The sequence below is a fragment of the Dysidea avara genome, chromosome 8 (assembly GCF_963678975.1).
Source record: "Dysidea avara chromosome 8, odDysAvar1.4, whole genome shotgun sequence".
Lineage (NCBI taxonomy): Eukaryota > Metazoa > Porifera > Demospongiae > Dictyoceratida > Dysideidae > Dysidea > Dysidea avara.
Genome location: NC_089279.1, coordinates 18,127,328 through 18,152,564, shown reverse-complemented (window position 1 = coordinate 18,152,564; position 25,237 = coordinate 18,127,328). Strand labels below are relative to the sequence as shown.

The 25,237-nt window shown below is 36.9% G+C and overlaps 1 protein-coding gene and 1 long non-coding RNA gene across 2 annotated transcripts; one reads left to right on the top strand and one right to left on the bottom strand.

The window, feature by feature from the left end:
* The first annotated feature begins 1,552 nt into the window (after nt 1-1,552).
* Nucleotides 1,553-23,467, top strand: LOC136263291 (NFX1-type zinc finger-containing protein 1-like). Its single transcript, XM_066057804.1, has 3 exons — nt 1,553-1,682; nt 16,565-16,655; nt 16,706-23,467. Exons 2-3 carry the CDS (start codon nt 16,580-16,582, stop codon nt 23,305-23,307), a joined length of 6,678 nt encoding a protein of 2,225 aa, XP_065913876.1. The 5' UTR covers nt 1,553-1,682; nt 16,565-16,579; the 3' UTR covers nt 23,308-23,467.
* On the bottom strand, nt 5,035-5,318 carry LOC136265186 (uncharacterized). The gene is made up of 2 exons (XR_010705421.1): nt 5,286-5,318; nt 5,035-5,234 (listed from the first exon to the last, which is right to left on the bottom strand). It is a non-coding gene; the product is annotated as an uncharacterized lncRNA (long non-coding RNA).
* Nucleotides 23,468-25,237: the final 1,770 nt, after the last annotated feature.

The window sequence follows — 25,237 nt, the reverse complement described above, 5'->3', positions numbered from 1 at the left end:
ACGAAATATGCTATAAAAACAGGTAATATATAATAACTCAAGTTATTTTACTTACAAATGTAACGCATTACCTAAGTAATGTAGTTACTGTAACGAATCTAATATTACGTAGTATTATTACTACAAGTAACGAAGTTACTAATCTCGTTAGTGATCCACTGAGTAACGCCTAGCCACAACGAAGTAATGAAGCCTACTGAATGAAGCTTATTCACCAGCTTCTTACTTATAACCAATATTTGCACGTTGTCCGACAACGAAATCATGTCACGTGATAAGGTGGTAGTTTCACACGTGACAGCTTAAGGCTGTGGACACAAAGTAATATAATATGTAATATTATTTGCAGTTACTTTATTTTATGGGTAATATGTAACTGTAACTAAATAGTTCAGTTGCAAGTAATATGTAACTAGTTACTTTTAAAAAGTAACTTGCCCAACACTGGGGACCAGTGAGGGTATGATGCCACTAGCTATAGTTTAAATCCCGTTCTAGAGTAGAGGTTACCAAACAACAGCGAATACTGCTGTATATTATTCTGATAGCACTTATTGGAGCAGTAGTGAACTGGCTGCCAGAGTGACAGTTAAAATTCAGCACTAGCTCCCTGCATTCGCCCATGCCAATCAGTAGATGGCCGAGAGTCCGGGCCGCATAAACACCTCATACAGGCTCTGCCTCCAGCGTCTAGCTGGTAAAGCAGAGAAGAAAAAAAAACACTATTAGCTACAGCCAAAGGAGTAGGCTACCCCCGGTATATCGGCCTATAGCGAGGGGTCCGTCACGGGCTGGAATCCCGTACAAGTCATTTGGAATCCCTCGGAATCTCGCACAAAATCTGGAATCTTGCCTTGGAATCTGGAATCTTTTGGTTGATTAAAGTCCGTGAATTTCCGAATAATTCCGGATATTCTAATAGCGAGCAACTCGTGGTATGCAGCTCGAGATGCAGCTATAAGCTTGTTGGCCTGTTATAGCTTGCCTTGAGCTGTTAATTTCACTTCGCTTTAAACTTACTGTGTCTATATAGGTGTTTAAGAGCTTTTATGGATTCAACAGAGCACGAGTGTAGAGTCGAACTGCTGAATAGTCGAGTCTCGAGTTTTGCCGAGTCTGTAGTTGTGTCTCCGATTAACAGCGAACCACAAGGCGAATCCAGAGCCTATCCCAGGTACAGCGAAGTCTACAATGAGTAGCTAATGAAGTTTAGGTGCCGAGTTAGGTGCGAGTTGAACACGAAGTTGAGCAGCATCGTCTGAGCTCGCCGGCATTCGAGGAGAGCATCCGAGGCACTGATCGTCTATCCAAGAGAGTAGCTCGAGGTAGCTGTTACCTTTCCACGCATTGCTGTAGGGCTAGCGTGTCATTAATTTTGTTTGAGTACAGGATTTTAATTTTGTTAATTGGATTTCAGTAATTCAAATATTTCTTGGAATCCGGAATCTTGCCTGAAATTTAGTGGGATTCGGAATCTCGTACAGGATTTTAAGGTCGTGGCGGACCCCTCGGCCTATAGGCCTAATTAGTTTTATGTGCGTTTCTCTGTTCACGCGGTTTTGTTGGTATCTTGGTTGGTATTTACTTCAAGATTTACTTCCAGCTCGTTTTGGTCAGACGTCAGAAGGACAACGTGCTCACCACTCTTTGGATTCACCCTGAGTGTGGGATTAAGCCTAAAAGTAAGGCACTTTTATGGTTCGCGCACACACACAAGGATCGATATGTGTACCGGGGATTAAAGATCATGAGTAGTTAGCTGCTGAAACTTTACAACTTGCTTTAATAACAAGGAAAGGAACAACGACGTAAAGTACAGGTTCCTATATAACTCATGGGCCGTCTATATTTGTCCATATCATGTACAGGGAATTATATTTTGTTAACTAGCTAACTATAAGCTAAGTAATTAGGATTGCTCAGTGAAATCTGCCACAGGTAGTATCGCGTGACCAGACCTCTTTTTTCTGTTTGTCATTGGGCATGGATAAAAAGGGTCTGGTCCGGTTTGAATCCCGCAATCACCTTGACACTTCAACAGTGGTTATGTCACTACTTATCGCAGTATTTATATATGGTTCCAGCTGCAGGCCATGTACTTAAATTCCATTGTATTAAAATTACCATAGTGGAGTCTACAACAATAACCCAAAGACTTTGCTTACCTGTGAATCAATAGAAGACTATCCGATTAAATCATTACATTGATTGGGTTTTAAAATGCAATTTGGTTAACGCTTACCCAATTATCCGGGTAGTCATGTGAGTGCCAATACAAGTATGGGATTCGAATTGGACCAGACCCTTTTTTCTCCCTACCCAATGACAAAGAGAAAAAGGCGGTCTGGCCATGCAAGACTTGCCCCAGGTTGGATAGCATTACTTATTTTCACCTCAACTACCTGTCTGCATTGACCTTATTTAATAAGAAAGGCTCTCCCCAGCTTGTTGGGGTTTGCACATATTTAAAGAGTCGATGTACAGTTCAGGTGATTCTCTAATCCAGCAAATTTTCATCCAGTTGCCCTCACTTCTGTTAGCAGAAGATTGTTAGCTATCACATTGAGGATTACCTTCTAAAGAATAACGTAATTGATACTAGTGTTCAAAAGGGCTTCATCATTGGTCTACCTGGTATTTTTAAACATGTATGTGTACTCTTTATCAGCTGTTCCAGGGCCGTAGCCAGACTTTTATCTGGGTAGGTTCTTTTAGAAAAAAAGTGGACCTATTTTGAGGCCCTTTTTATATGGATTACATTATGGTGTGCAAATAGGGGGTCTGGGGGCATGCCCCCCCAGGAAATTTCTTGAAAATAGACACTAAAAGGTTGAATTTAGTGGCATTTCAGTCAATAAAAATAACAATTTTTAGGTAGGCTCAAGACCAGCTATTTGGATGACATCTGGGAAATATCTCTACTGCTGCTGTAATTATACCATCTGTGATTATACCATCTGTGTCTATAATATATTGGAATGTCACAGTGAATAAGAATGGGAAAGATTGAGCGTTCTGTTGGATCGTGCATTGAAGCATGGATGCTATTTATGGGCTCTGCATGGGAGGGGCTTGCCCACCAAAATTTTTATATTATGCAAGTTCTAGTTTAGACAACAACATGGTTTTGTAAATAAATTAAGTAATTACATACAGATTTTAGAAGAAAACGCAATTGTGACTGTTCTATTAGAGTGATTGTTTTATTAGGGTGATTGTTCTATTAGGGTGGTTGACTGCTCTATTAGAGTATCTCGATCTTGCATTGCATGACAAGCACTGAATGAACCAGCTACTCGGAGCACTACATTTAGCTTCTTAGTGGTGTTTATTAAACTGGAGCTAATGGACTTTTGCTACTGAAAATTTGGACTTGTATACTAAAATTGTGGACCTTTTTGCTAAAATTGGGGACCTTTTTACTGAAATTGTGGACCTTTTTCCCAAGAGGGCGGTTCTTCCGAACCCCCTCTGGCTATGGGCCTGTCAGTTCTATCATATGCTTCTTCCTTTAAGAAACCAGTGATGATCACTTTCCTTGGTGTTAAAGAATGCATTTGGCTCATTTCCATGCAACTGATATTTGATATGTTAAGAGCTCTTAAAGTGCCATCTCAAATTATGTTGTCAGTATGTTACAGTTGTCAGCAGAAACTGGAAAACCCCACCACTGTGATTGCAATTTTTTTACATGTGTTGGCTTTAAATTATGCTCAAGTTCATTTTTTTTGTTGTCAGGGTGATACTATATATGCATGTCACCAATTGCTTTCTTGTTAAAATTTCATTGCTTACTCAATTAGCTGGCTACACATTCAAACCCAAGTCTTATTCATGGCTACACAATCAAGATAACTAACATTGCAGTACTCCAAAGACTTTCTTCCTGTGAATTCAAGCATATACATGAAATGACTGGGGAAGAGTGATGGACCTCCTGGGGTTGTTATCAAGCAATTATATTTTCAGGATGGCTCTTGTACAATTATGTATGATGAATCCGTGCAGAAGTCACTATATCTGCTTGAGAACTGTTGAATGGGTACCCTGTTCTTGAAGAGCAAAGCGATTTGTTCCTATTAACTCTACTTCAAATCTAAACAAAAGCCATCTGTCAAATATTATAAATCTTCAGAAGTTAGAACATTCCATCAAAGCATTAGATGTTTCATTTATTATTTGTTCGATGGTAATCTAGGGAATTAGGTTATCTGGAGGCAGTTACTAAATCGATCACTGAAAGTAATGTCAAGTTTATAGGAAAGTCACAAATAAAAAATGTGTAGCTTGTTATCTCAACTTTTGTCTCTATTGATGTGCTACCTTCAACTGTCTGAGGTTATAGGCAAAATCAAGCTTCTTATTCTGTATAAATACCTCATCTGATCATAAATACCTCATCTGATCGTAAATACCTCATCTGATAATCAATACCTCCAAGCAATCTAAATTGAAAGATTCTATATCTCTCAAATGTAGTTGTGGGACCTGGCATATAGACTGCTGCTTGGATGCTACCCAGGTCATTTCTTTTTTCTTCTCCATGCTGCCTCTGATATTTTACCCATAGTAGTCAAATATACCATGTTGGCATGTTTATCAATCCTGGAGGCTTGGTGTGGTGTCTGACTAGATGGTGGCCTGCAGTTCGAATCCTGGGATAGGGTACCTTTTTCTGTCACCTTATTGTTAGCTGTTGTAGGTTAAGTAATGTTTAAGTCTCTAATTTCCGTTTGTTAAGTTAGGTAAACTACATAGGCTGCTGCACATGTTGCTGTCAGACCTTCAGTGCTAGCCACTGTAAAGCTATATTATACAACCAAGTACTAAGAATAATACGAAATGCGGTTAAAATTACATCATAAATAATAAATAAATAATTAATGTTTGAGAAAACTACGAGGCCTAGAGACATCAACTAACCGGGAATCAATTCGACTGTGAATGAAGGCACAAACGTATAATCGTTGTGCCCATTCATGCTGATAACTTGACCATACGTGTAATTCTATATAACGCATATCAAAACTCGTGTCAAATTAACCCATACATTACAATTTTCCGTAAAATATTATTATGCGTAAAATCAATGTACAGCAGCCTATGGAGGTAAGTTAGTTTTAAGTTACATTATTCATCATAACTCTGGTTCTGAAGGCGGTATCAAAATTGTTCGGCCGCCATTATACACGCATAACACTCCTCTATCCGATGGTAACAAAATTTATTCGAAGCTAAAGTGTTTACAGCTTGCAAATTACAAACGATGGTAAATAGCAACTTACGCAATACAAAATCCATTGGAGAGCAACTCACGAATTTTGCATTCTAACACCATACCTGTTTCACTGCCCATACAAAAGTCTCAATAGTAGCAGTGAAATTTATCCCGTATTTCACTGGTAGCAGTGAAAAAGTTGTAATTGCAATTTCATTGGCTAGAATTTATGTTAACAATGTAGCGCCAATTAGTGTTGACGCGTGTTTAGTACATAGTCACAAATTGCGTTGTTAATGCACAGCATGCGTATATGTACTAGTAATAGCATGGGTAGCAGTGAAATTTGGGATAAATACCACGAGTGTTGTATTGGAAATGGGGATAAATTTCACTCGGCTTCGCCTCGTGAAATTTATCCCCATTTCGCCTCGTGAAATTTATCCCCATTTCCAATACAACACGCCTCGTGAAATTTATCCCCATTTCCAATACAACACTCGTGGTATTTATCCCAAATTTCACTGCTACCCATGCTATTACTAGTACTAATACCATACCTGTTTCACTGCCCATACAAAAGTCTCAATAGTAGCAGTGAAATTTATCCCGTATTTCACTGGTAGCAGTGAAAAAGTTGTAATTGCAATTTCATTGGCTAGAATTTATGTTAACAATTAGTGTTGACACATGTTTAGTACATAGTGACAAATTGCGTACATAGCAACGCTAATGCACAGCATGCGTATATGTAGCGAGTATGGTATTAACTGGGAATAGCATGGGTAGCAGTGAAATTTGGGATAAATACCACTCTTGTTGTATTGGAAATGGTAAATTTCACTCGGCTTTGCCTCGTGAAATTTATCCCCATTTCCAATACAACACTCGTGATATTTATCCCAAATTTCACTGCTACCCATGCTATTACTAGTACTAATTAAATAGCGGCATCACGCCGTTACCATAGCGATTACGAATTTTGTTCGGCCGGAATCGGATAGAGCAATTCATAAGGAGTTCAATGCATGATATTAAGTTTTATGATATTGATTGTGTCTAGTGCTTGCAATTATTAAATATACAAAATGATGTAAGATGTATGGAGTTTGTATTGGAGAAACTGAAAAAGTGATCCATCCATCCTGAAACCTTTGAAAAAATCAGTGTTTAATCAGTCCATTTCATGATCTAAGGGCAGAAAACAAACAAAGGACACTGGTAATGTACAATATTGCTGATAAAATGATTACTGGCTGTAAATTTGATTTTGCCATTTTTTCCATTCTGACTTTACAAATTGCAATAGCATGTTTTGATATGGCCCAGTACCATACCCTTGCTTAATTACAGATTGTGTGAAGGAGAAGATTAGTGAATGTCTGTGAAGTGACTGCAGGAGAGCGAGAGGTCACTTTACACGTAAACAAGAAGATTACAAGTAAATTTTTATGTTTGTAACTTCTCAAGTCTCCATGCCAGCTGCCAGTCACATAAAATATTTAATTAATTAACAATACAAGAAAACATTAAAACACATGCCACGCTCTTTACAATATAAAATACAAGTAAACAATCTTGTTTTGTGCAGCTGGCATGGCGAACTTCCTTTGTGTTGGTGTCAGGCAATTCAATACATGCTTAATCTTTTTTTCCTTTACCTGGCTTAGCTACTAGGTTCTTGCTGGCTTAGCTGTCTTCCTTTATCTGGTTCATCTGGCTTGCATACTCTTACAGTATTGTGTAGCTATCTCCTGCAAGTTGTGTATGCATAATTATAGTGTGTCACCCATCACTGTGCCATTGCTACACCACCGATGAACCTTAGCTATCTAGTTGATGTTGATACTTTTAAATTACCGTTTGTATATTTTCTAATAATTTTTATCTGTTGATATTGTCTATAATGTATTGCTGCATACAATACTGCAATAATGTATATATAGTCCTCTCCTGTATGTTTTGTATACATAATTACATATACTGTGTACACATCACTGTGCCATTACCATACACACCAATGATGTACTGGCACTTAGCTACTGGTGGCCTTTAGTTACGATGCCACTATTGTGTTGTATCTGTCACTACTGTGACATATTGAGTTGATTTGGGGATCGTGCCTTCACCACCTAATAGCCTCACCAGGGGGCTGTCATGTTGGTGTATGTACTTGGTTGTATGTGACGCGGTCCTAGATAATAATAATAATAAAAACATTCAGTGTGTAGGTATTCTCAGCCTATAGCAGTTCATATTTTGGGTTGTTGTTCCATGGCTTTGTCACAGGGCTGTTTTACTTACCATCATGCATTGCTTGGTCAACTGAACTGTCAAAGGTTCTTTATGTATGATCTTGTGACTTAGCTGGAATTCAGGAAAGTTATTTTCCCTTCTCTACACATTACCTCGCATAATGATTTACAATAAGGGAAACAACTCAGTGGCCATGAAGTAGCTGACTTATAATTGCCCTTTGTACTAGGCTCAACATCTATAGGGGCTGCCAGAGATCGCAAGTAGGAAAAAATGAAGTATCAAGAAATTATATCAGAGCTTGCATTGGGCATATGAGAAGTGTCTGTTAGCATCATACAGTACAATAGTACTGTATAGTAGGGGCCACAAAGGTTGGGGCATGTCCCACAAAATAACATCACCCAAAAACCAATCTCAATTTTTCCTGACGACAATGGTTAGGTAAAACTAAGCCCAAACAAGTTTTTAGATTGACTCGTTTGCTTTCAACAAATCGCTATAATTTTTAAAAAATTAAGCAGAATTTTCTACTGACTGACTGATTGATGCCTTCAGACAAGCGTAACTCAATAACGGCTAAGGTTATGGGCTTGATTTTTCACTGTTTGACGTCGCTTCGGCCCGAGAGGTGCTTTTTGGCATACCGCAGTATCAGAGTTGGGTTAGTTACTTCAGAAAAGTAACTAGTTACTGTTATCCCATGTAATTTAGTTACAGTTACAGTTACTTCTTAAAAGGTAACTAAGTACTCTAGTTACTAGTTACTTTCGTAGTATAAATTATGACTTGTTTTTAGCTTTTGTAACATGAATTTTGCTAAGATATGCATCATTAAGGGATACAATACATATGTGCACTTAAAATTACAATTCTGTTGCTATTTCAGGTCAGTTTTAATTATTGCTACGTCTGTTACTCAAGCTGAATCATAGAGAACAATACACAGAATCTGTCTACTTAATGTGGCTGTAGCATATATGGCACAAAAATTGAAGTGCTCTTGCTTTTAAAGCATAATTAGTTATAATTACAATGTAACTATTGTAATTAGTTACTATGTAACTTAGTTACCTTTCAGACAATTACTCCTAGTTACTAGTTACAAGTTACTAGTTACAAAGCAAGTAACTAGTTATATTACTAGTTATTTTAAAAGTAATCAGTTACATAACTTAGTTACAAAAGTAACTAGTTATCCCCAACTCTGCGCAGTATGTACAATGCATTCTTCATGGACTCACCAGTGTCCTACTTTGTGTCCCATTCATCTTTGCTGCCAGCGAAAAGTGTCGATTTGGCTGTAGCATGTGATGGCTTCCTTTTGTAACAGAAATCACCTGTATTTTCATAGTGACTATTTTGATTGCAGAGGTGCTTTTCAAAGAACTCTTGATTCGTATTGCTGTGTAACAGTTTGAACATAGCCGAAAATGAATCATAATGGATACTTCACTTTTCAGATGATAACTGATATAACTGGGGTGTACGGTACCATTTCTTTCTTTCGGTATGCGTGGATTGCAGAGGTGCTTTTCGAACAGTTCTTGATTCATAATGCTGTGTAACGGGTTGAACATAGCTGACAACAAAGCGTAATGGATACTTCACTGATGATAATTGATATAGCTGGGGCATGCAACTCTATTTCAGATGCGGTATGCATGGGTTCACCAGTCATAGTAATTATTTGCAAAAAAAAAAGTTAACAAACAAGTACACAAAAATATTTGGAATTTTCAACTAGAGTAGGGAAACTGTACTGAAACAAGCTGGAGTAGTACATGACATTATGTCACAGTAAAACAATAAGAAGTGTTATATCCTTACTGTGCATTTCCATTATGGTATCTCATGGTCCCTACTCTATAGTTGAAAATTCCAAATATTTTGTGTACTTGTCCTTTTAAGACTGAAAAGATCTTGACCAAATCAAAATGTAGACAAATATTTGCTTGGCTGCTGCAGTCATCAACAGGAGAGCAAGAAACTGCCCAGAATGGTCAGAGAATATGTAAAATTAATGTTGATCCATATAACTATATTTAAGTTTTTTTTGCTTTTTTTCCTTGCCACACCCACTTGTTGGGTAATTCTGGGTAATTCTGACTCATCTGTGGTAGTGTGTGTCCGAGAATTCACCTCACCTAAATGATGATATTTTTTTGTAATTGCTTTCATCAAAATCGATGGTTCTTTCCCCATGTTATGTGACAGTAGCTTTGTGTCTGTGGTACAGCTTTCATGAACATGATAGAGGAGAGAGTCATAACGTTTAGTTGTACATACAAGAAGCTATATAACCTCCAGTTCATTGATGACTGACCATAATGATTTTCAGTTTCTTGACTGCTCCAGACTGCTGTCATCTACAATTTTCCTGCAAATAATCAACATTGTTGTTCCTCCTTAATCGGTATCTACACTGATTATTTCCAATAATGAGAACTCGTTAAGAGTATTGTTGTAAATGTGTATGCATGTATGGAGTTAATTCATCTCCAAACACAAAAACACATGTAGCTACTAGAAATAGAAATTGCAAGTTATCTAAAACACCACTGTGAGTGCAATGTGGAAAAGATACTGTGCACAAGTCACAACCACGAGAATATGGTACAACGCAAAGCCATAGCTAGCTATCAGGTTTGAAACTATGCGTATGTTGTTTTTCATATTGCACAAGCATGGTCGTGTTTTAATGAACCTGTTGTTATCTACGCTAAAAATCTAAGTTGTAAAAAAAGGTGGCAACCAAGAAATGGCTGTAATTTAATATCGCATCTATTAATTTTTGGCTGCCATTTTTGATTTCAAATTCTTTGATCCAGGTGTTTTTAAGACTCCACCCTTTTTAGACAGCTTGGCATCTTTTTGCATGGATGTCACTTCCTTTTGTACTGTATATTGTAAACGATGAAAGCTTATAGGTCTGGAAAATTTGGCGATAATTAGCTACTTTATTTGTTCAATAGTGTGTGCATTTTTGAGGACTTGTAATACAGTGTACACAGAATGACAATGTTAAAATTTCCATTGATAGATTTTTATTAATCAGATTTACTTTCATTTATAAGGTAGAAACTATGTATTACAAATAACTGTGACAGTGGCTGGGAGCTTAAAATGCATGAAAAGATCAAAAATTCTGACCCAAGTTCAAGCCAGGAGCCTCCACACCTAACACCCAAAACCTTTAAAGTGTCTCAGCCTCATGATCCTATACTTATTTGTTTATGTTTTGTGACACTGTAGCCGTTACTATGATTTCTTTAAACCACATGCGAGAGGTTTGTGCTACACTAGTTGTGACCAGATTTTACAGAACCGATCCAAATCGCACATCAGGCAAAATCAAACTAACACCACCAGTGGATAGCTACACTATCGTACTACAAGTTCTGACCCTCAGCACTACTCAAACTACACGAGGCTGGTTTTTACACACGTCTTTTCTGGGTGGTGTGGAGTGCTCAAATAGCGGTTTCAGGCCTTGTGAAGGACCTGGCTTGGCAAGAGTCAGTGGTTTACTGGTGTACAGCCTTATAATGTTGGCCAGACGTGTTCTCTGTTGATTTTGCTACATATCAGCCACTAAGGAGCCACCACAGCCCTGTAATCTCGTGTCTGGACTCCAATCGTGGTCTGCCTCCATTTTGAGGCCTATCTTTTGCCCTCCCCGCCACCCCCCAGCCTCCACCCCTTTGTGAGCACTCGTGATACTACTTCGCTCGTCCAACTGCTCAGATTTTCTATCTTATTTGGTGGGAAACTGTACAAGCAGCTACAAGTACTGGAAGTGGCTTGAAAGGTAACAGGTTGATACGTCTTTTGTGTAAATTTCATACGCGTGCTTGCTATCCTTGGAGAGTTATGCTGGCTTCAATTCTTTAAAACCGTTTATCTCGAAACTTCTAATGTGCGATTTGGATCGTTTTTCCAAAATCCAGTCACATATAATACCCATCTGGCTGTAAAGGAGCCAAACACACAAAAACATACTTTGGAATCACTCCATGACCAGTGCCAGCCACCACACACTGACCAGACTTCTTTCCACTGCTCCAGGATTCTTGGCAGGTCACGTGATCTCACGTGATGCTCCAGAAATAATTTATATGTGACCAGATTTTACAGAACCGATCCAAATCGCACATCAGGCAAAATCAAACTAACACCACCAGTGGATAGCTACACTATCGTACTACAAGTTCTGACCCTCAGCACTACTCAAACTACACGAGGCTGGTTTTTACACACATCTTTTCTGGGTGGTGTGGAGTGCTCAAATAGCGGTTTCAGGCCTTGTGAAGGACCTGGCTTGGCAAGAGTCAGTGGTTTACTGGTGTACAGCCTTATAATGTTGGCCAGACGTGTTCTCTGTTGATTTTGCTACATATCAGCCACTAAGGAGCCACCACAGCCCTGTAATCTCGTGTCTGGACTCCAATCGTGGTCTGCCTCCATTTTGAGGCCTATCTTTTGCCCTCCCCGCCACCCCCCAGCCTCCACCCCTTTGTGAGCACTCGTGATACTACTTCGCTCGTCCAACTGCTCAGATTTTCTATCTTATTTGGCGGGAAACTGTACAAGCAGCTACAAGTACTGGAAGTGGCTTGAAAGGTAACAGGTTGATACATCTTTTGTGTAAATTTCATACGCGTGCTTGCTATCCTTGGAGAGTTATGCTGGCTTCAATTCTTTAAAACCGTTTATCTCGGAACTTCTAATGTGCGATTTGGATCGTTTTTCCAAAATCCAGTCACAGTTAATCTATCTACATACTAATCTTCAAGTTATTACTACAATAAATGTAAGTGGTATATGGAAGCAATGATGCAATTTAAAGAAGGAACCATGGAGCTATGCATGCTTCATTCATTGTCTCGTGCACCTGATCCATAAAGGGTCTGGTATCACTCAATGCAATGTCAAGTTGAGTGGAAGCCGTTTAAGATTGAGACTTCCAAAATTGCAAGTTACTAATGAGATTTGAGATCTTTAATTGTGCATGGTTAAACGTCATAGTATATCGATTGATCGAGTAGTTGATGAGCACGGACTATATATAGCTGCTCAGTAGATAAACGAAGATCTCAACACTTCATAATTACTGTAGTAGGGAAACAAATACAAAGCATGATACTAAAAAGAAAAAGGAAGGCTGGATAATCGGCATTATCAAGAGATGTTTACTGTATATATATGGTAGGGTAACATTTTGTGGTTTGTCATGGTTTCATTACTTACATAGCCACAAGTAATTGCCTATATAAACAGTCTTAAAAGGTTTCTAATGGACTTGGCTTTGTATTGAGTGATACCAGACTCTTTATGTTTCTATAGATTACTAGTCAGTGATAACTTGTGCTATGAGAACATGTACATTTGCACTGAGGTGTTTAGCTGACCATTGATAAGTGGAATGGTAAAAGAGACCAAGAGATTCAACACAAAACCAGTTTAAGTTGACTGAGTAAATGATTGTCAGATCAGACTTGCGTACTGCCTGTTGCCTGTAAGCAGGCAAATTCTCAGTTGGAACCAATAATGCATCTGCATATCAAGATTTGCTTAAGTTCATCTTACATTTGTTTTATTAAATGACAATAAAAAGTAAGTAAAGACCACTGCCAGATTTCAGTAACAACCATCACTACTATTAGGTGTACAGTAGTGACGATTACCTCCTCATGTAGCTACTGTCGTGTAGTTAAATCGAAAGAGGTTTTTGTCAAGAGTTTGTGGATCTTTACTTACAAATACACGTGTTTAATATATGTTTCTCTTGAATACGCTGCCCGTCGTTTTGCCGTAGCAGCTATCTGATTCAGAGCAATCCTTGTTGCTATCTGCATGCATTGGTTGTTATCAACTAGATTACTTCTTATGACTTCCTATGGCACTTTATGGCACACGAGATAATACAGCCAGGAAGCAAATTGTTTTGTGAGTAGTTGTTCCAGTATTGCTTAGCAGACCATATAATACAGAAGTGTTATATTTACTGTTACTACCAGACAGGTTGGATTAATTTGTTACTGCGTAAAAGTAGCTGCTACTTTAGCGATGTACTACTTTTGTAATGGTAACATCAGCATATTGCTTCAGTGTTACTTTCTGTTACTATAGTGAGTATTGTGGCAGAAATTAGTGGTCACCTATGATACATATATATACACTATATATTGTTTACTGTGTAGTGATCAAATTAATATAACCAATGAGTAGGGGGATTAGCTTGTACAGCTGCCACTTACAAGATGAATTACACTGGGTCATTATAAACAGATTCACTGTGATTTTATATAATTGCACAGGTATGCTGTGTAAACCTGTGTGAGTTGTGATCTATGACTGGTCTATGATCTATGACTGGTCTACGATCAATCTATGACTGGTCTATTGTTTTGAATATTCCCTGTTCCTACAGTAGCAGGTATTTAAGGGCTATATAGCATATAACCAAATAAGTTCATTGTCACCTGTTAATAAACAAAGCTTCATTATTTCATAGTTATCTGTTTTAGGTATGTCATCACAAAATGTTTTCATCTCTACCCTGTTTAGAATATATGGTTTAAAATATTGTGTTTAGGACATGTAGACTATCTGCATCTCTTACTGTACTCAAAAATTTAAAGATGATATATTTTCAGTAATGCATCCTAGATAAAGTCTACGGTGCTGATAAACATCAAATGATCTCAGGTATGGCCCATTAACTTGAGCTATGTAAGGATTTATATATACCTTATAAAAGTTTGAGGCTGGAAAATGCAAAACAATCTACATTCTAATTTAACTATGCTTACTTGAAACGTCATTGACATGTTGTATAGTACAGCTGTAAGTAGCTATGCTAAGTTGCATCAAAGAGGTGATTACCTAGTATGTAGAAGGATGACCTAGCTATCAGAGAAGATTTTTGTACTGTAATATATTAGGCCCATCATTTGGAGTAATAATGAAACAACATAATACATATAGCTATATGTGTGTGTGTATGTATTGTATTGTAGTTTGATGCAGTGCTATACATTTAGCTATATATCATGGAAGGTACCAGTTCACTACTTAGGTCACAATTTGATTACCTTGCATGTGGTTTCTGCTTCTTTAATGCATATGTTCATATTAAATATATGCCTCATATTCATTTTATTGTGATAAATTTTAATTGGCAAGAAAATTATGGCGAATTACACTATGCCTGAAATATATGTTGTACCAAATTTACCACAAATCCTTCTCCATACATTTTTCATGTAGTGGCTAGTTCTTGTACACTAAAGAAGTTCTAGGCATTATTGGTATTGTCAAGTGTAGCGGTGCTTATCAGTAGGATTACCTATATGGTGCCAAAATGGTATCATCCAAAAACCGACTTCAAGTATCCACCATGATGAATATTGATGGTATTATTTGAGTAAAATCAAGACCACTTGTTACCTTAAGACAATCCCAAGTGTATCACAGAAATTTCAGTTGCATGTACTACTATTATACATCTTTGTAGACATGTTAAGTGATTGTTTGTGGTTTCCATATCATGCATCCAACAGTTGAAGTGAGCAGATTGATAAGACACACTTTGCCTATTATTTATGATATTCAAAGCTGTGTATCCTGCTGAACATATAATCCACGCAAAACTGTATAAAAAGGGTGCGGCCTTCAAAAGCCTGGGTGAAAAAAGTTGTGATGATTTTAATGATAATAAATTTTAATGATGCACAAAGCTATTATTTATTGTCATTACCATCATTTCAGTCATTTCATGGCCGTTACCTTTAATTTCACAACTTTTTCACCCAGACTTATGAAGGCTGCACCCTTTTATACAGCTTGGTTTTTGCATGGATTTCACTTCTTTTTGTATGCTAAGTACCCCAAAGCCAACCATGCATACACTGGCTTTGAGGCTTGTTTTTATACAGAAATCATTATTCTTCAGATACAATGATGATAATATAAAACAAACTAGTGCTCTACCAATACAGAAAATACGTACTGATCCGATACCAAAGCCAAAGATCTAGTTATGCAATAACCAAATGTGACCAGGCCTGCGAAAACAGGGCATGTGGGCACAAACTACACCCCATCATGCTATAGGTCATATCTCAGTAGTGGAAGAGAATATTCACATTCTGTAACTTGCATCATAAAGCCAATTAAATGTGTACTAAGAGCTAAAAATTTCATTGCCGTAGCATAATGGTACAAAACGTTATGAGTGATGGAAGTTTGAAAAAGTAGGCAAAAATCATATGCCCACATGTCGCCCAGTCACAAATAGAGATAATTGCTTTGCTTGCTTGTTATGGCAATGGCTATATAAAGTTGTATGATATCAGTAGTGCTTATATTTATTTGCAATAGTGTTTTATGACAAAGTAAACTCTTTCCAAGTTTGTTAGATATGTATGACTACACTGTTTGTCTATTAAGATTTTTATTTTGTAGTGACTATTCTTTAGACTATCTTGATTTTTCATGCAAATAGTGATAAGTTGCATTTGCTCAACTTTTAACAAAGCCAATCCTGCATCTTTTAAGCTAGAATACAATTTCCAGCCTGTTGTCACAAGTTTTGCTGGCATAGCACGTTTGGTGCGAGTGGGTCTTAATCGTAGCCTACTACCCTGCCAATCGGTACTATAGCCCAAGAGAACCACTTTATTAGTCAGTGATTATTAATGGAAAGGCATGCCTATACCTAAACAAATGATAGGGATAGCTTTATTTACCACTATACATTCATCATTATGGTGCGGTATATATCTCTTAGCTATGCATAAAGTATGTTACAAAAATGCTAACAAACAAGTGTAAGAAACCAAGAAGGCTGTATTATTAGGAGTATCATCAGCAATCTTGTCTTCACCTGATGTCATAGCCAATGCTACTAACTAGACACAAATTCAGTCCCTACCTAATGAACTATGTGCCCATATGAGATCCTTGTTTCAGTGTTTCATTGCTTTGATCCCTAATTTCTAGCTTGAATATGAAATTGATAGAAACACTATATATTCTATATAGTTGAGTGGCATCATCTACTTAACATTTAATGTTGTTTTCTAGAGATTGTATTGAGTAATGGCTTCTAGAGAGCACTGTAATTTTCATTCAGGAAGCAAGCATAGAAGTCAAGGGAGGGAGAGTAGAACACAAAGTAAGAGTGGTATTTACATCATTGTGGGTATCATTGGTTTTTATTTGTAGATGACGTTGGTGGATCTACCGGTGATAGCAGGTTTGGCAATTCAAATGATAATTCCCAACAGATTAAAGCTAATCAAAGACCATTGTTTGAAGCTCAAGAAAATCCTAGAGAAGAGCAGAAGTTTAAGCGTACTACAGTTGCGCAGTTTTTACAACTTTATGAAGCTAAACCTGATACCATTGCAGTTGAATTATTACACGATTTGAAAAGTTTTCAGAAAGTAGTTTTAAATTCTGATAGAGTGGGACAAAGGCAAGATATGCATAAAATTGTGGGTATTCTCTTAAAGCTCACGTTGGCTTATTATAACTTAGACTCTGACAAGAGAGATAAAGCCAATCGCATTCTAGCAGAGACATTTAGCCTTCGGTCAAGTAAATTTTTCCTCAACCTCAAACAATATATCCAAAAAATAAGAAATACACAAGATCTCTTCGATGTAATATATTTGCTTGATGAAGTCTTAAAATTACTACCAAGCTCTTGGGTGTTCCTTCCAGTGGAAGATTTAAAGCTTATTGTTTCAGAATCGGTTCCAGAAGTTACTAGCAATGCAACTTTTATGTCTATGATTAGCAATTATTGCTATGCTCAAAGAAATGAGGTGGAATCAATTGGTACTATACATCATTTTACAGAAAATTATTGTGAATACAGACGTTTACCTATATTACCCAATGCTAGTGAAATAAATACGAATTCTTTACCCACTCTTTATCCAAACATTGTGGAAGGTTATTATGATAGCTGGGAGCACTACTATGACGTACAGTTTAGGCTCCTAAAAGAAGATTTTGTTGCTCCACTTAGAAGAGGTGTCTGTGGCTTCCGTGAAGGTTTAAGGGGTAGAGATATTTCTGATGTGAGGGTTTATAATGGTGTTGCATTTACTGGGTTAAGCTTTGGTGCAGATGGAATCCTTTTGTCCATACAATTTGATAGCTCAAGGTTCCAAAGAGTAAACTGGGAGCATAGCAAACGCTTGATTTATGGGTCACTTTTGTGTTTCTCTAACAATAATTTTGACTCCATCATATTTGCTTCTGTCACAAACAGAGATCCCTTAATGCTAAAACAAGGCAAGCTCACTGTGAAGATGGAATGCGATGCCAATATTCTCCAATTGATATCTAATAAACATGATCTTTACACGATGATTGAATCACAGGCTCATTATGAGACATACTACCACATACTGAACAGCTTACAAAATGCAGAATTTGATACTATGCCATTCACTGAAATTCTTATTGAGTCTAAATGTCGAGATGTTCAACCACCAGCATACATGTGCTTGACCCCAGCAAGTAGCATAGATCACTCTCAACTAGTGTTTAATATGAAGGATGCTTTAGACATTGATGAAAAATACAGTGAACTTTATTATTTTGATGTCACCAGACCAGAATGCTGGCCCAGTGTTGAACATGTTCAGCTAAACGAGTCTCAACTAGAGGCAATAAAGATGGCGCTCACTCAAAAAGTGTCAGTTATTCAAGGTCCTCCTGGTACAGGCAAGACATACATTGGGATGAAGATAGTTCAGGCATTGTTAACCAACCGTCATGTGTGGGATCCAGATAGAAACTCACCACTTCTTGTAGTGTGTTATACTAACCATGCTCTGGATCAATTTTTGGAAGGAATTATTGACTTGAATGACAAATATCATTTAAGTGATGACGGTGATGGAAGTGATGAAAGTGATTTTAATGATTGGGACCTGAGAGGTTATGCGTACGATGCATACACTAACAATTTTTCCATTGTGAGAGTTGGTAGCAGATGTCAGAGTAAAAAGGTTGAAAAGTATTGTATTAAAAATTATGAAGTAAGACGTCAGCGAGTCCCAAAGTATGTGCATGGATGTACGCAAGAATTAAAAGAAGGACTGTCCAATGCTGGTACTAAGCTTGATCTTAAGCTCAAAATCATTCAACAGACAAAAGAACCTTATCTACATTTGCTTGTTGAATTCATAGCCCCTGATCATATAGCCCAATTACTTTCTCTTGTAAATGACACTGATATAATGCTTTACAAATTCAAGGTCGTACGTGGAATTGAATTGTGGCTTTCTTGTGAAGACCTCAAAAGACCTGTTGGTACCAATAGTGACTGCTATGATAATGAATTAAGTTCAGAGAGTGAAGATGATGATGATGGTAGTGATGGCAGAAGTATTGAGGCTGAATCTGCAAATAAAATAAAAGGATCTTTCTTACACAATACTCCAATTGTACCTGTGATTGCAGTAACCGATACAGATGTGCAGGAATTGATTAGTAAGGAAATTTCAGATAACACATGTACAACCATTTTAAAACCATCAAACATGACGTCAATTGAAGAGAAAACAAACCAGATGGACATGGTAGATCAAAATTGCAAAGGTGCAGAAGATACTGTCAGTGTTGTAGGAGAAGCTGAACTAGCCGAAACACAACGAATGATAGATGATCCAGCTGATGTGTTTCATTATGAAGACATTAATGGTTATGATGAAGTACCAATGCCTAAAAGTGAATCATCCACTGCTGTACCTACCACAGAATTTGCTTCTTTTCCTGAAGGTCCATTTACATATAATGTTGTCAGTAAAATTGATGATATTTTTAGACTATCTGAGTATGATCGCAGGAGACTCTATACGTTTTGGAAGCAGAGATACATTGATAAGTTGTATAATCATCTCCATACAGAATTTGATGATTATTTGGCAGAGTGTAAGGAGTATAAGAATATAATGCAAAGGGAAGACTTGTATGTTTTGGAGGATGTTGATCTGATTGGGATGACAACAACTGGAGCTGCAAAGTACCAACATATTATTCAGAGGGTGAAGCCCAAGATTGTAGTGGTAGAAGAGGCAGCAGAAGTGTTAGAGTCTCACATTGTTTCTTGTCTTACAGCTGCAACTCAACAGTTAATTCTCATCGGAGATCATAAGCAACTTCGACCTAAACCAAATGAGAACTACCTTGCACATCAGTATAATTTAGATATATCTCTTTTTGAACGCCTTATAACAGTTGGTATTCCCCATGCTACACTTGAGATTCAACACAGGATGAGACCGGAGATTGCAGGGCTAGTCTGTCCATACATTTACCCCAAGATAGATAATCACGAATCTGTCTTGAATTATGAAGATGTCCGAGGGGTTGCTACCAATATGTACTTCTTTGATCACAAGTATCCTGAAACTGAGAACACTGACCTAAAGAGTCACTCTAATGAAGAAGAAGCTAAATTAGTTGTTGCTCTATGCAACTATTTTCTCAAACAAGGTTATTCTCCCAGTAAGATTACTGTATTGACCGCATACATTGGTCAAGTACTTAAGCTGAAGTCATTGATGCCAAGGAGCAGATTTGAGGGAGTAAAGATTACAGCAGTAGACAATTTCCAAGGAGAAGAAAATGATATTATTTTGCTATCATTTGTACGAAGCAACAAGAATGGAAATGTTGGATTTTTGAAAAAAGAAAATCGTACATGTGTTGCCTTATCACGAGCCAAAAAGGGATTTTACTGTTTTGGGAATTTTGATTTGCTAAGAGAAAGCTGTATTACATGGGATGCAGTTTTAACTTATTTGGAGGAAATAGGTCAACTGGGATCCTCGTTAATGTTAAAAAGTTGTTCTCTTCATACTGACATGAAAACTGTAGTTCATAGAGTTGATGATTTTAATAAAGTTCCAAAAGGAGGCTGCATTCATTTATGTGGTATTCGTTTAGAGTGTGGACATGCCTGCAATCTTTGTTGTCATGTTAGGGATCCATCTCATAACAATTATGTATGTAGAAAACCTTGTGGCAGAAAATGTGAAAGAGGTCATGCTTGTCCAATGATATGTAGTCAACCTTGTTCAAAGTGCATGATAAAGGTAGAGAAGGTTATACCAAGTTGTAGCCACACTCAAAATGTTCCATGTCATTTGGAACCAAGTTTATTTAAGTGCAAAACACCATGTTCTCTAATCTGTAACAATGGTCATTCTTCCCCTAAGTTCTGCTATGAGATTTGTTCACCATGTGAAGTAATGATAGAGCAAGAAATACCCAAATGTGGCCATACTCAAAGTATTCCTTGTCATTTAGAGCCAAGTTTTTATGAATGCAAAGCACCATGTTCCCTAACCTGTAACAGTGGTCATCCTTGTCACAAGCTATGCTATGAGACTTGTCCTCCATGTGAAGTAATTGTAAAGAAAGAGATACCCAAATGTGGCCACACTCAAAAAGTTCCTTGTAATTTGGAACCAAGTTTATTCGAATGCAAAGCACAATGCACCCTAACCTGTAACAGTGGCCATCCTTGCTCTAAGCTCTGTTATGAGATTTGTTCACCATGTGAGGTATTGGTAGAAAAAAAGATACCCAAATGTGGTCATATTCAAAATGTTCCATGTCATTTGAATGAAGAATTGTTTGTTTGTAAGGCTCCTTGTACTAAGAGGTGTCTTCAAGGGCATTTGTGTCCAAAACATTGTTCAGATTCTTGTGGTCCATGCCAAACAATTGTAAATAAAAGGCATCCTTCATGTGGTCATTTGCAGTCAATCCTTTGTCACCATGATCCAACACTGTGTCAACATCCATGTGAGAAAACATGTTCCACTAATCCTACTGATCCACATAAATGTGATAAGCTATGTTCTCAACCATGTGTTAATTGTATGGTTCCTGTATTAAGGAACTTGCCTCACTGTGGTCATGAGCATTCATTGCCATGTTGTTTTGATCCTAATGAATATCGTTGCCCTAGTCCTTGTAACAGAAATTTAATATGTGGTCATCCTTGTACCAACAAATGTGGAATGGATTGCACCACTTATTGTAAAGTCAAAATAGAAAAGAAATTTTCCAAGTGCAAACATTCTGTAGTATTACCTTGTAGTAAAAATACTGAAGAGATAAAATGTCTTAGGAAAGTTGTTAAGAAATTTTCTGGCTGTGGCCATGATATAGAACTGCCATGCAGTGTTTCTGCAGATGAAGTATCATGCCAGGAAGGAGTGTGTAGACAGTTACCATGTGGTCATGAAAAGTTGGTGAAATATTCAAGCGATGTTCCTAGTTTGAAGTGCAGAATCCGTATTAAAAAGAATTTAAAATGTGGCCACACTTTTGAAGGCAAATGCTACAAGTCAAACAGTAAATGTACCAAGCTATCTGAGAAAACTTTTCCATTGTGTGGGCATAAATTAAAGTTACCATGTTTTGAAGATCTTCCGGTAGACTGTACTGTGAAATGTGTCACCAAACTATTGTGTGGTCACCAGTGTACTGGAAACTGTACTGAGTGTCATCAGGGTAGGATGCACAAACCGTGTGCATTCCATGTGTTTTCACTTCCTTGTGGTCACCCTGCTAATGTTAAAAATTCTTGTATCAGTATAACATTTCCAACTTGTGATTATAAATGTGAATATTCATGTGCTCATCGTAAGGCTTGTGTACATGATTGCAGTCAACCATGTGATCCTTGTAACAAGCCTTGTTTATGGAAGTGTCCACATTATATATGCTCTAAGAAATGCCATGAAATTTGTGATCGCCCTAGATGTGATCATCCATGTGAAAACATATTGCAGTGTAAACATCCCTGTATTGGTGTATGCGGAGAACCTTGTCCACGAATTTGTAGAATATGCAGAATACAGAGATTTAAGGATTTGTGTGTTGGTGCTCCTGATATGAGGAATGAAACTAGATACATACAATTGAGCTGCTGCAACTACTTGTTTGAAATCAACACATTGGATCAAGTTTTAGATGAGCAATCTCAAGGCAATATGGTTGTGCAACCTCCTATTTGTCCAGCTTGTAGTAAATGCATTTGTTTTAGCTACCGTTATGGAAATGTAATCAAGAAGAAAAAAGAAATGGTCGAAATATCACATTCATTTATGAAAGAGCCCATAACTCAAAGGCAACAAGATGATATCCTTGAAAAACTATTTTCTAATTCTTTGCCAAATGAACATAAAATAGAACCTCTTGTACAGCCAAAAAATTTTAAGTATCTACCACAAGTTTTTAAAATGTTAACTGACACAGTATGCGCTGGTACTCCATTACCACTTGGAAGTTTGAACATTGTAGAAAATGAAATTGATCAATATATATCACTGAAAAAATGCCTGTCATTGTGTGAACAGTTTCCAGACTTGTTAGTTTGCTTGCAAGAGTTGTTTGCTTTCTTTGAAGAAACCCCTCCATCTGTTCAAAAATTTTATGACATTTCATGTGAAAAGCAGCGCATTCTTCTTTTATGGACAATATCGACCCTTAAGTTATCAGCAATTTCTGAGTTACACAATGAGTCTCATGGTCTACAACAACTAGAAAAGGAACTTATACTCAATAAGCCAAAGCTTACATTGTTTATTGCAGGTAATCATTATGATGAGCTGTTAAAAATAGCTAAAGGATTAGAACATATAGTTGAAATAGATGAATATTTTCAGCCAATCAAAGCAGTCTTCTTTAGTGGTGTGTGGACTATTTGCCCTCAAAACCATGTTTACTGTGTACCAAGAGTACTAAAGACTGAAAAGGAAATGTTGCTGTGTCCAAAGTGTGCAATATGAAAAAAACTAACACATAATGACGTAAACAGTCTTTTAGATGATGTAGTAATACGGTGTTATTACTTTTATGGTATTGTTTGTATGGCTTTTATGCAAAATTTGTAATAATTATTATCATGTAATGTTTACTAGCTATGTGTGTGTGTACACACGTTAACTCAGATGATACTTTATTGGAAACAAATCAAACAATAATGGAAATATAAGGTAGACAGAGAAATATAATAATGTACAGTAATCTCACATACGTACTGACCACTTATCTCTAACTACTAAAATTACTAAGGACAGATTAATTATAATAATAATATTATTGTCTATAATTATGTAAACTGATTCAATTCTATAACATGTGAATGGGGGGTAGGGCATTCCATTCTCTGACAAAGTTAAACTACAGCTAGTTGTTCATGTATGCATCTGCTTCTTCAAATATACCACCTTGTAGCTATTGTACTACTGATGATGTCAAGTAGCTAGGTTCTTTGCAAATATGGCATATACTCCGTGGCCTCATTGATAAGATGTAAATAGGTCCTTTAAAAAAATGTTTATATTACAGTATTAATTAGTTTTCATGCCCTGATCAAACACACATTGATTTCATTACAAAACTTCATTACCATTATAACCTGTTGGGACTATACAGTTTCAAGTAGGATGTAATCTAATTGATGAAGACTTAGAGCCATACAACTCAGTGGCACTTAATTTATTGATGGTTTAGTGGTGACCACATCTTAGGCTATCCCTTAATCTCGATTCCCAGCATCTATTTTCCATACAGTTTTACTTGTAGCTACTTGTGATCTTTTTTTTTTTTTTACATTATTATAGTTGGATGGAAAGTGGTTTATCTAAACTACAGTACCCATTGTTTATTGGACTCTTATATAGCACAAAATTAGAAATAACTATAAATTTCCATAAAGGATCCAAGCCAACAATGCGTATTCTAGCTACACTTTTTTAATATCATGCAGTATTATCAATATATAGTATCCTAGAGTATCATAGAGTTTCTATTTTCTACATGTAGCCGAATTTTGTGGCTATCCAATGAAACACCAAAGGCCGTTAATAAATCGATATGTCATAGTATAACAGTAAAAATACTTTTTTTTGCATCCACCACAATCCTAACTATGAATGTGACAGAACTGTATAGCACTAAAAATTATAGTTAATGTATGTAGAAGATACGTATACATGTATAGAATTTATACAACTTTCTTCTTGTTGTGCATGCACTTCATGATCAGCAGACATTTAATTAACTAATCACTAAGTAATATTATAATCTGTTAGTGAAATCTGGTGAAGTTTTTGACAAGTTAAGTTGGCACTGAGAGACTGTTTAAGTGCTGTCTATCAATCAGCTTCGCAGTCAGCTTAATAGGGACCCGCCTATTATGCTCATAATTTTACCTATTATGCTGTGCTACACTGCTCAAAAATTTACTTATTATGCTTAAAGTTATGCTCAATACTTACCTATTATGCTCAAATTATGCCCAATTATTTATGCCTTAGTTCTTCTGCTCTGCTAATAATTTCCAGTTTATGGATAAATAATAAGTGGCTGAAGCACAAACTTACTTGTCAAAATGTAAAAGATCGATACACTCTAATAGAACAGTCAATTGTGTGATTGTTCTATTAGAGTTACTGACTGTTCTATTAGAATATATCGATCTTTCTGTGATAGCAGCAAGCTAGAATTCATACTATTACACAAATATTCTACCTATTATGCTAGCATTATGCTCAATGCTTTCAGGCACCTATTATGCTCATAATTATGCCAGCATAATCGGCGGGTCCCTACAGCTTAAGCTATAGCTATATACACAAGCAAAAAAAATAAAACCCAATGAAGCATGGGAAGAATCATACAGGCAAACCCTTGTGGGAGGCCTGGTAAAGGATT